Source organism: Cetorhinus maximus, chromosome 19 (genome assembly GCF_964194155.1).
Source record: "Cetorhinus maximus chromosome 19, sCetMax3.hap1.1, whole genome shotgun sequence".
Classification (NCBI taxonomy): domain Eukaryota; kingdom Metazoa; phylum Chordata; class Chondrichthyes; order Lamniformes; family Cetorhinidae; genus Cetorhinus; species Cetorhinus maximus.
The window spans coordinates 12,107,573-12,120,777 of record NC_135897.1 but is presented as its reverse complement, the minus strand read 5'-3'; the positions used below and the strand labels follow the sequence as shown (position 1 = coordinate 12,120,777).

The 13,205-nt window shown below is 40.8% G+C and overlaps 1 protein-coding gene across 3 annotated transcripts in view; it reads right to left on the bottom strand.

The window, feature by feature from the left end:
* Positions 1–13,205, bottom strand: part of atg4b (autophagy related 4B, cysteine peptidase) — a 46,190-nt gene that overhangs the window by 10,413 nt on the left and 22,572 nt on the right. For all 3 annotated transcript variants that reach the window (XM_078563510.1, XM_078563508.1, XM_078563509.1), the window contains one exon: positions 4,411–4,490. In XM_078563510.1, the coding sequence (XP_078419636.1) occupies positions 4,411–4,490 (80 nt within the window). The remainder of the gene's footprint in view (positions 1–4,410; positions 4,491–13,205) is intronic.

Below are 13,205 nucleotides of genomic sequence, written 5' to 3'. Positions count from 1 at the left end.
ATTTAAATTTAACTAACAAAATCTGGAATTAAAAGCTATTGTGCTGGCACTGCTACTGCTGTCCTGATACCTGTTGCAGCCTGTGTGTGGACAGATCACTCAAGGAAGATTTGTTCAGTAACAGTGGCTATGAAGCCGTTGTCGATTGTCTTAAAAACCCATCTAGTTCACTACTGGGAAGGAAATCTACCTTCCTGGTCTGGCCTACATGTGACTCTAGATCTATAGCAATGTGATTGACCCTTAACTGCCCTCTGAACTGGCCTAGCAAGCCACTCAGTTCAAGGGCAATTAGGGATGGACAATAAATGTTGGCCTTGACAACAACACCCACATCCCATGAAAGAATAAATAAAAACCAAAAAGGCTAATGCAATGCTGTCCTATCTAGAGGAATAGGATACAAGGGGTTGAAGTCATGCTTCAGCTATACAAAACCCTGGTTAGACCACACCTGGAATTACCTTGAGCAGTTCTGGGCATCACACCTTAGAAAGAATACTTTGGCCTTGGAGGGAGTGGAGTGTAAATTTACTAGGATTGATACCTGCACTCCAAGGGTTAAATTACGAGAAGAAAACAGTTATATTTCCTGGAGTTTAGAAGATTAAGGGATGATTTGATTGCGCTTTAAAGATATTAAGGGGAATAGATAGGATCTAAAACTTAGAGCCAGTCCTTTCAGGAGTGAAATTAAGAAATACATCTACGCAGAGGATGATAGACCTTTGGAACTCTCATCCGTATATGGCAGCTGACACAAAATAAATTAATTATAAATCAGAGATTGATATATTATTGCTAATTTAAGGGATATGGGGCAAAGATTTATGGAGTTAGCTCGCAGATCAATACTGATCACACCGAATAGTGGAACAGGCTCAACAGGCTAAATGGCCTACTCCTGTTTGCATCTTCCTAACTCCTCTTATTTTGGCATTGTTCAGTTATGGCTTCGTTTCCTCCGTGGTCCTGTTAGCCCACAGCGTCCAGATACCTGGGATTCACTTTCATAGATCTTTGAAGGTGTCAGGATATATTGAGAGAGTAGTTAGCAAAGCATATTCGATATTGGGCTTCATGACTAGAGGTATCGAGTGTAAAAGCAGGGGAGTTATACTGAAACTTCATAAAGCTCTGGTTAGGTCACAACTAGAGTATTACATTCAGTTCTGGTCACCACACTTTAGGAAGGATGCAAGAGTCCTTGAGAGGGTGCAGAGGAGATTTACCAGAATGGTTTCAGGAATGAGGGATTTTAGTTACAAGGTTAGTTTGGAGAAGCCTGGGTTGTTCTCCTTGGAGCAAAGGAAGTTGAAGGGACATTTAATAGAGATATATAAGGTTATGACAGATTTAGATAAGGCAGACAAAGGAAAGTTGTTCCCATTGGCTGATGGTATAAGGACTAGGGGACATATATTTAAAGTTTTCAGCAAGAGATGTAGGATGATGCGAGGAAGAACTTTCATACAGAAGTGGTAAATACGTGGGGCTCGCTGCCTACAAGGGTGTGGATGATCAATGATTTCAAAAGGTCTGTTAAACCATGTATGAATCTATCCAGTGTTTACTCAACAGCAAATAGGCTTTGCTGCCGAGACCATCAGGTTTCAGGATAGCTGACTGCTGCCATGGGAGAAGACAGAGAACCATAGTGTCCCCCTTGAAGACTACAAAGTATAGCTGACGTTAGGTAAACACTGGCTTGGGTTCATTCAGGAGGTAAACTGACCTTCAAGTTGGTGATCAGAACTATGATTTTGTTTGCACAGCTATAATCAAGGGTAAGTATATAAATGGCTCTTACAATAATTTGTTGGATAAACGCATCACCTGAGTTACAAAGATCAGTCGCTGCCAGAATGGATCTCTGAGTCTTTGCTAGGTTAGCTGATCTTAGCCATAGCAACAATGGGACACAACAACTGATCCCAAGGCTCTGGGTTAGGATGTGGGAAATGGCACAAATTCCTACTCCTGATGGCTATTCAGCAAGTCCTCCACAGTGTTTGTCACAGTGAGACAAAGATTAAGTACAGCTGTGATGACCCAACGGTAGCAAAAGTCCGCCAACATCATTGTCAAGATTCAGGTGAGATAATGGCCAACTGGTCAAGCTCAGTGCGTGACTGATGATTATGGAGCCATACCCTAGCAAAGCATCAAAATCTTAAGATAAATCTGATGAAGAAATTGACAAGAAACAAAAAGCTCAGGATGGAATTTGACACAACAGGTTCTACATAAATTTATGCAGGTATAGTTTATATTAGGATCTTGCCCCAAGTACAACCCACAGAATAAGTCCAAGCTTGATGTCATCCAGAGATTACTTCCTGATTCACCAGAGTTCCTCATCTAGCTTTGGCACTGTACTTTCCCTATACTTCTCAATAGTAAAAGTAGTTTAATAGGGAGGCTAGTCTAAGCATCAAAAAGAGAAACACAAATGTTCAAAAATCATTTCTTTGTATGTGGACTAGAAAACAATCATTCAGAGATTACACAAAAGCTGTTAACCTTGGCTTAGTAGTAGCACTCTTGCTTTTGATTGAGAAGGTTGAGTTCATGTCCCACTCCAAAGGTTAGAGCACAGAATCTGGAATGACTGGTCAGCGCAGAGCTGATATCTGTCAAATGAGATGTTAAACAAAGGCCCTGTCTGCCTTCTCAGGTGGATGGAAAATATCCTATGATACTATTCAAAGAGGAACAGGGGAATTCTTCTGGTACATGGCCAACATTTATGTATCAATTAACATCACAAAAGCAATCATCTGGTCATTTATCTCTATGCCGTATGAGATTTTACGAGATCAATTGTAGAAATTGGCCATATTACAATAATGATTACACCACAAAAGCACTTAATAGACTGCAAAGTGTTTTGGGGCATCCCTAGGATGCTATATAAATGCAACTGCTCCTCTTAATGCTAAATTGATAAATTGAGATCAGTTAACCTCAGGTAATCTAAGCTAAGGAGATAGACATATATATAAAAAAATCAGCCAGTGTTCCCTCCCTGATTGCTGGCAAGTGTTACTTGCTGTAAAAAGCAAGTAGGTAAGCAAGAGACATGAACAGGATTGGGTTGACTAGCTGGATAACACTCAATGTCCAGGTTTCGCATTAAGAATGGCCATGTAGGTGATCCATGACGGGTGGAAGGAGTGATGGGAAGAGGAGGAGGAAAAGGAGTGTGCCCATAGAATAGTTTGTCAGTCTTTTTGAGAGATAGGGAGAAAGGGGAGGGAAAAGTATGCACCATGTTTACCAGTACACCATTAAACATCACTATAAATTCCTGATATTGTTACTGGTTCACAATTATATCATAGAGGCTTGAAACTCCTGATGGTTAACCTGATGAAACTCCTGGTGGCTACACCTTTTATACATTTGCATTGAAACAACAATAAACCACAGCCATCAGCAGTGTTGTGGTGATTGCATTCAATTATAAATGTACATGGTTAGGCCAAAAGTTCTCCTGGGAAATTATTTTGATTATTATTTAACTACTTATAAAACAATAGGTAATTTCCTGAGGCACTGCAGAGAGACGTTCAAGAATTAATGTGGTGTGCAAGTGAGGTTAGAGGGCAGGGAATAATTGGACCTGGGCATGCAGACATAACTTAAAGTCCTTATTTTGTTCACTATTTGGATTTTATTTGATGATTTAGGTAACAAGCAGGGTTAGTTACAGCACAGGAGTCATCTGTGCTGCAAGTTGAGCTGGGAAATGGAAAACTAGGTGATACAGTGCCACCATTAGGAGAAGGATGGAATTACAGAGTGACGAGTTTACATAGGGAGTTTCCATTATAAATGAACAAGAATTGATGAGAAAGTTGACAATAGAAAGTAAGGTTTTATCGACAAGACATGTACACACACAAGATTTTCAACATATTATACAGATTACAAGGCAGATCAGGGGCAAGTGACCACTTTTCAACACAGGAAGGAAGCTGTATTTAAAGACCACCAAAACACATTTCTGAGAAATATTTCACAGACAATAAACTACTCTGAAGCACAATGACTTATGTTGGCAAAGGGAGCAGACATGTACAAACAGCAGGATGCTATTAAGTGTAATGGGATGAACTACTAGTTAATCTACTTATGCTAGTGTTAGTTTAGGAAGGGAAGTCAGCCAAGAGAATGCCCTGACTTTCCTTATATAAAGCCACAGGGCTAAACTAAACCACAGCGACAAGCAACTCCCCAGATTAACAGTTAATTCAAAAGACTTCCTCGGTGCTGCCCAGGAATGGGGCTTGGGCCTACATTCTTCCAATTGAGAGGTGAAGGCTATTAACAGAGATAGTAACATTTACAGTAGGGTTCAACCACAGGAACACAACTTTACAGATTCACTCCCATGCTAACACTTACTGATGTCGTCAATTATTACTGTATTATCCATTGCAACATGAACTGCTAACGAGCTCCAGTTGTCAAAGAATGTGAGCTTCCTAAAAGAAAAGATGAATATTATTATCCATCATGAACCAGGACAAACAAAGTAATCGCATGCACCATGTCACATACTAAACCATGCAGACCACATCCCATGTTCAATTCCCAATCTATGCTGAATTAACTGGTCCGAAACAACTGTCCAGCTTTTTCACCCTCTGCCATTACTCACCAATATTGTGTGATCGTCACCTTATTACCCACCAATACTGTTTAGCCATTGCACGCTTCTCCCCACTTTAACTAACAGCAGACGGTTATAGCACCCTTTCTCACCCTTTACCCTCCCTCCTCCAGCATCATGCAACTTTCAACCTTCATGACAATTCCTGCTTCATGCTGTATCCAACTCCTATTGATGAAAACAATCACTGTGCATGACTCAGCATTGGTGCACAGTTAGGAAGTTTTTTATATTTTGGTTTATTTCATCTTCAAAGGTAGTGAGTGCTAAGATTATTAATGAACATCTTTCTATTGTTCTGTAATGGCCAAAGTTAAACTTGATGTGAGCCTGTGATTCAGTCTAGTATATGGGGTTGTGATGTGGGTTGCTATGGCCCATACTGATGTATATTGCTGTCACGCTACCCTGTCTTTGAATTTTGCATTATGTAAACTTTGTGCATGGTTCATGTGACCTTTAGAACTTCTGTGCAAAATAATCTTAGTCAAAAGAAATAAAATGCTTTGTATAAATTAGAACTGCTTTCTCTTACCGCATGCCCACAATCTTGGCCAACTGGTCATGTTCCAGTGTACAGGTGAGATTCAGTGGGCATTACAGCCGAGTGTTATCCTGTCCTCATCCTAACGCACTTTATCTCCAGAAGTGATGACATGGCGATCAGGAAAGGACATGTCCAAATATAATACCTCAATTACTGCCCCAGCTGACACGCTGTAACTTAAACATAACAAAACAACAAACCTGCTGAATGAACAGGTTTGGTCTTGTAGATGCTCCACTAGATGCCATCTCTTGAATGAGATGTTGAAGTGAGGCTCTATATGCCCTCTCAGGTAGATGTAAAACATCACATGGCACTGTTTTGAAGAGTAGAGGACTTTTCCCTGGTGTCCAGGCCAATATTTATCCCTCAATCCACATCACAAAAAACAGATTATCTGGTAATTAGCACAAAGCTATTTGTGGGAGCTTGCTATGCACAAATTGGCTGCTGCAATTCTTACATCACAACAATGACTACACTTCAAAAGTACTTAATTGGCTATAAAGTGCTTTGAGACATCATGATTGTGAAAAGCACGATATAAATGCAAGTCTTTCTTTGATTTTGTACATAACCAGTGAATTTCTTGTGGGGCTGTTTGAGATTAATTAGAGAATATACTATTTTACAAACATGATAGCATGTAATACTCAATGCATTATTCTCTGGTACTTAGAGCCTGTGGCCTCTCAAAGTGTACAGATGGAGTGGACATTCTTTCCAAAGCTATCACTCGTGTTAACCAATTATGGCTCAGCCTGAAGTTCCCAGGATGCCACAGCCTGAAATGCAGAGAATCTCCCAGCACATGTCAAGCAGCTGGCAGTTGCAACAGCTCATTTTCCCATGAACTTGTTTTTCGAAATCAACAGCATAAAAGTTTTAGAACATTTTGAGGTGAATGATCACAATAAATATTTTGAAGTTCTGATTTTTACTCCGAGAAGTGAGAGAAACTATTACAGCAACTGCAATTTATATTATTTATGCTCAAAATTCAAGTAGTGATTTTTACATCAAGACTTATCCAACTACATTGGATAAGGGAAATACTCTTTACTTTCCAGGAATCAACAAGAAAACACATCTTGAATTGTTTCTGGGAAGAGGTCTTGGAAATTTCTTCCAAATTCTTTCATTGCACTTCTATGCCTACTCCATCATTTTGAAACAACAAAACCTTGATTTATCACAAATAATTACACAGAAGATCCTCTATTATAAGTAAAAAAAAACAATGTCTAGCACATGCCTGTATCCCTCGCATCAAGTGTCACACTTTGAAACTAATGCAATTTTCCAATGCTACACTTACACTTGATTGTGAGAAATCTTGGATCCACGAATGAATGATAAATCTAAAATAAAATGGTTCAGCATATAAATGAACTGGTTGCAAGTGAAGAGGGAAACTGCCAGTCAGGAATTTCATAAACAAGTCAACATTCAGTAGCCAGTAAACAGTTGCAAGGAACAGATAAACCAAAGCAGTCATCCTAAACACTTTTCCTAAACTATTTCAGTTGTCATTTTGATTCCTATTCCTTAGTTAGCTAACTGCACACACAACTCAAAGCACACATGCTTTGAAAAATAAAGTTAATTGTATCCATAAATTGTCCAAATTTTCCTATTAGATTTTACCTCAATACACAACCTGTTGCAGGGGCCTGAGGGGCATGTCTGCTTCCAAGGTGCCTCTAATGTAGCAGAGGCTACTTTTTCACCCTGGTGCAGTTCCAAACAACTATTCTGCTCAGACCCAGCAGATATTTCCTACCCAGAGATATTTCCTGCGCAGCCAGCCCAAGTTTTTACAATGGCAGTGTTCAGCCCAGCTGCCACATTCACACATCACCCAGTGATGAATGGATGTAAACGTTGTTGCCAAATACAGAGCCCAAGATTCAGAAGGAAACTGAGGGAAAGACACAGGCAAGATCCAATCCAACCAGGCTAAGTTTAAAAGCACAGAAGCCAGCAAATTGAAAGGGAAGCTGAATAGGAGGAAGTGGAGTAAACTTCACATCAAAGATCCCTCTTTGGAGAGGAATCTAGCGTGGTGGCAAAGGAATTATATGAAAATGGAGTGACAGACTGCCTGTTCTCAATCTGAAAAGTTTAAGAAATTCAGGCTTCAAATTTTGGAAATGGATAAAGTAGGCAATTAGCAACATAGGACTTAGGAGCAGGAGTAGGCCATTTGGCCCTTTGAGCCTGCTCCAATTATTGAGGAGTGAGGGAGGAGATTGAACATGAGATCTGTTTGCAGATTTATATAGCATCAAAACAAGATTAGTAAATTACAAAATCAGAAATTAAAGTGCAAGAGGAGGCTATTTCAGCTATTTGAGCCTATGTCATTGCTAGCAAAGCCCATTATTCTAAAGCACTTTCTCATTTGTTTCCCATATTCTACAACTCTATCCAGGTGTCTCAAATACCATTGAATTGTAAACATACAGAAAGTTAATATGCAGGTACAGTAAGCAATTAGGAAAGCAAGTGATATGTTAGCCTTTCCTACAAAAGGATTAGAGTGTAGGAGTAAAGAAGTCTTACTGCAGTCATACAGGGTCTTGCTAACCACACCTGGAGTACTGTATACTCATTACCTAAGGAAGGATATAATTGTCTTAGAGGGAGTGCAACGAAGGTTAACCAGACTGATTGCTGGGTTGTGGGGATTGTCCTACGTGGACCAACTGAGTAGACTAGACCTGTATTCCCTAGAATTTAGAAGGATGAGAAGTGATCTCATTGAAACAAAATTCTTAAAGGGCTTGACAAGGCTGATGCTGGGAGTATATTTGCACTGGCTGGGGAATCTAAAATTAGGGGCAGACTCTCAGAATAAGGAGTCTGTCAAGAAAGAGGACCTCATCTGATTTCTGAGTGGAGGTGGGGAACTACAAGTCCTAACATGCTCGGGAGTTTCCACACATGCACAAATTGGAAGAATGCTGTGCATACCCAGTTCAGCGTTGAGAGATCTTCAGGCCATGGATCAGTGCCCAGTGCGCCTGTGTTGGAAAGAAATGGCATAAAAACCTGGTCATAGGACCTGGGAGGGTGTTGAATTTCACGGAATTGAAGGCAAAAAATGAGCTGATTACGAAATAGGTTGAACACCAGAAGACAGATAATGAGCAGTTCCTCTGATTGGCAAGGTGTGCTAGCGTCTGACAGGTGGTGGGGCCTCAACTATATTCGTTATATTTATTCATTTACATATATTTATTATACTATATTTATTTGCATCTTGGATGAGGGAATAGAAAGCCACATTATCCAAGTCTCATTGGAGTTTAAAAGAATGAGGGGTAATCTTATTGAAACATAAGATTCTGACAAGGCGGGTGCTGGGAGGATGCTCTCCATGGTGGGGGGAGTCTAGAGCTAGGGGGCACAGTTTCAAAATATGAGCCTCCTATTTAAGACGGAGGTGAGGAGGAAATTTTTTCTCTCAGGCCTTGAAATTCCTTTCCGCGGAGGGTAGTGGAGGCTGGGTAATTGAATATATTCAAGGTCAAATTCGACAGATTTTTGATTGACAAGGGAGTTAAGGACTATGGGGGACAGGCAGGAAAGTGGAGTTAAGATCACAATCAGATCAGCCATGATGTTATTGAATGGCAGAGCAGACTGGAGGGCCGAATGGCCTACTCCTCCTATTTCTTATGAATCTATGATCTTAAGTTTGCCACTGACAAAGATGTGGCATTGTAAGCTGTTTAGATTGAAGCATATAATTAAAGAAATTAATAGAGTAATTGAATGGGAAAAACAATGGCAAATGTGTTTCAATGTGGGCAAATGAAAGGTTATTCACTTTAGAAAAAAAAGGCTAGAACTGGGTACTTTCCAAAAGGTGAAAAGCTAGAAACAATGGAGTCCCAAAGAGATTTAGGAGATTCATGTACATCGATCATTAAAATATTAACAGGTACAGAAAATAATCATAAAGGCGAACGAATTGCTGGATTTATATCTCAATGGGCTAGAATACATAGAAATATAGAAAATAGGAGTGGGAGTAGGTCATTTGGCCCTTCAAGCCTGCTCTGCCATTCAATATGATCATGGCTGATCCTCTATTGCAACAACATACTCCTGCTATCTCCCCAGATGCCTTCAGAGTCTAGAAATCTATTTCCTTCTTAAATATATTCAGTGACTTGGCCTCCACAGCCTTCTGTGGTAGAGAATTTCACAGGTTCACCATCCTGAGTAAAGAAGTTTCTCCTCATCTCAGTCCTAAATGGCCTACCCCATATCCTAAGACTGTGACCCCGACCCCTTGTTCTAGACCCCTGACCTTCGCTGCACTCTCTCTACAGCAAGTACGTCCTTTCTTAGGTAAGGAGACCAAAACTGCACACAATACTCCAGGTGTGGTTCTCACCAAGGCCTTTTCCACTGCAGCAAGAAATCCTTGCTCCTGTACTCAAATCCTCTTACAATGAAGGCCAATATACCATTTATCTCCTAACTGCTTGCTGCACCTGCATGCTTGCTTTCAGTGTTTGATGTACAAGGACACCCAGGTCCCTTTGTACATCAACATTTCCCAATCTATCACCATTTAAATAATACTCTGCCATTCTGTTTTTCCTACCAAAGTGGATAACTTCACACTTATCCACATTATACTGCATCTGCCATGTATTTGCCCATTCACTCAGCTTGCCTAAATCATCTTGAAGTCTCTTAACATCCTCCTCAGCTCTAATATTCCCCCTAGTTTTGTGTTGTCAGCAAACTTGGAAATATTACATTTGGTTCCCTCATCCAAATCATTGATATATATTGTGAATAGCTGGGGCCCAAGCACTGGCCCCTGCGGTACCCCACTAGTCACCACCCGCCACTCTAAAAAAGATTCATTTATTCCAACTCTGCTTCCTGTCTGCTAACCAATTCTCAATCCATGCTAATATATTACCCCCAGTCCCATGTGCTTTAATTTTGCACACAAACCTCTTATGTGGGACTTTACCAAAAGCTTGGTGAAAATCCAAATAAACCACGTCCATTGGTTCTCCCTTATCTACTCTGCTAGTTACATCCTCAAAAAACTCAAGTTTATCAAACATGATTTTCCTTACATAAATCCATGCTGACTTTGTCTAATCCCGTTGATATTTTCTAAATGTCCTGTTACCTCGTCCTTTATAATAGGTTGTAGCATTTTCCCTACTACTGATGTTAGGCTAACCAGTCTGTAATTCCGTTTTCTTCCTCCCTCCATTTCTTTAAAAAATAAGTGTGGTTACATTTGCCACCCTTCAATCTGTTGGGACTGTTCCAGAATTTATAGAATTTTGGAAGATGACAAGCAACGCATCCACTACATGGCCGCCTCCTGTAGTTCCCTGGGATGTAGATTATCAGGCCCTGGGAATTTATCGGCTTTCAGTCCCATTAATCCATCCAGCGCTATTTTTTTTTAGTAACACTAATTTCCTTCAATTCCTCCTTCTCATTACACCATTGGTTCCCTAGCAGTTCTGGGAAGTTATTTGTGCCTTCCTCCATGAAGACAGAACTAAAGTAGTTGTTTAATTGCTCTGCCATTTTCTTGTTCTCTATTATAAATTTTTCTATTTTGGACTGTAGGGTCATTTGTCTTCACTAGCCTTTTTCTTCTTACATACTTATGGAAGCTTTTACAGTCCACTTTTAAGTTCCTTGCAAGTTTAATCTTGTACTCTACTTTTCCCCTCTTAATCAATCTCTTGTTCCTCTTTTTCTGAATTATAAACTGCTCCCAATCCTCAGGGCTGCTGCTTTTTCTAGCAACTTTATATGACTCTGCTTTGGATCCAATGGATCCAATCCTTAAATTTGTTAGCCATGGTTGGGCCACTTGTCCTGTTGTGATTTTGTGCCAGAAAGGAATGTATAATTGTGGCAATGCATGCATTTGTTCTATAAATACTAGCCATTGCCTGTCCATCCTGAAAAGAGTGAGGGAACAATAGTGATAGGGGATTCTATCATAAGGGGAACAGATACACTTTTCTGCAGCCTCAGACGTGATACCAGGATGGTATGTTGGCTCCCCAGTGCCAGGGTCAAGGATGTCACTGAGCGGCTGAAGTTTCCCAATCTACCATAGCTAACTCACTCTCATATCTTCTTAGTTTTCTTTGTTTAGATTTAGGACTCTAGTTTTAGATTGGACTAATTCACTTTCCATCCTAATGAAGAATTCTACCATGTTATGGTCACTGTCCCCTAAAGGACCCAGCAAAACAAGACTAATTAACCCCTTCTCATTGTACAATACCGAATCTAGGATAGTCTGTTCCCTGGTTGGTTCCTCGACGTACTGGTCTGAAAAAAAAAACATCTCGTACATACCCCTGGAATTCATCTGTCACAGTATTATTTCTATTTTGGTTTGCCCAGTCTATATGTAAATTAAGGGTCAGAAGTGGGAATGTTCACTGATGATTACACAATGTTTAGCACCATTCACAACCCCTCAGATACTGAAGCAGTCCATGTCCAAATGCAGCAAGACCTGGACAATATCCAGGCTTGGGCTGACAAGTGGCAAGTAATATTCACACCACACAGTGCCAGGCAATGACCATCTCCAACAAGAAAGAATCTAACTATTGCCCCATGACATTCAATGGCATTACCATCGCTGAGTCCCCCACTATCAACATTCCTGATAGTTACCATTGACCAGAAACTGAACTGGACTAGCCATATAAATACTGTGGCTACAAGGGCAGGGCAGAGGCTAGAAATCCTGCAGTGAATAACTCACCTCCTGATTCCCAAAAGCCTGTCCACCATCTACAAAGCACAAGTCAGGAGTGTGATGGAATACTCTCCACTTGCCTGGATGTGTGCAGCTCCAACAACACTCAAAGCTTGACACCATTCAGGACAAAGCTGCCGCTTGATTGGCACCACATCCACAAACCTTCACTCCCTCCACCACTGACACACAGTAACAGCAATATGTACCATCTACAAGATACCCTGCAGAAACTCACCTAGGCTCCTTAGACAGCACTTTCCAAACCCACAACCAATACCATCTAGAAGGGCAGCAGATACATGGGAACACCACCACCTGGAAGTTCCCCTCCAAGCCACTCACTATCCTGACTTGGAAATATATCCCCTTTCCTTCACTGTCACTGGGTCAAAATCCTGGATCTCCCTCCCTCCCTAACAGCACTGTGGGTGTACCTACACCAAATGGACTGCAGTGGTTCAAGAAGGCAACTCACCACCACCTGCTCAAGGGCAATTAGGGATGGGCAATAAATGCTGCCCTAGCCAATGAAGCCCACATCCCTTGAATGAAGTCACCCATGATTACTGTAGCACCCTTGTTACATGCATCTGTAATTTCCTGTTTAATGCTGTCCCCTACCTTCCCACTACTGTTTGGAGGCCTAAAGACAACTTCCACTAATGTTTTCTGCCCATTGTTGATTCTTAACTCTACCTAGACTGTTTCTACATATACATTTTCTGAGCCAATATCCTGTCTCTCTCTTGCACTGATTTCATCCCCAACTAACACCACCACGCCACCTCCTTTTCCTTTTTGCCTGTCCTTCCTAAATATTGAATACCCTTCGATATTCAGTTCCCAGCCTTGGTCACCCTGCAGACATGTCTCCGTAATTACAACCATATCGCACCCGTTTGCATTTATTTGCACTGTTAATTTGTCTGCTTCATCTGAATGCATGCAGCATTCACAATAAAGTGCCTTCAGACTTGTCTTTTTAACATTTTTACACTTTTTTTGTACTATGGCTCTACTTGCTACTAGCCCTGGTTTCCTCTGCCTTCCACTTTTGCTTTATACTTTTCTGTCCTTCATTTCTATCTTTGTTTTCCTCTCTTGTGTCTCCCTGCTCAGGTTCCCATCCCACTGCCACTCCCACAGTACTAGCAAATACCCTGCAAGGATATTGGCACTGGTCCTGCTGGGGCAGA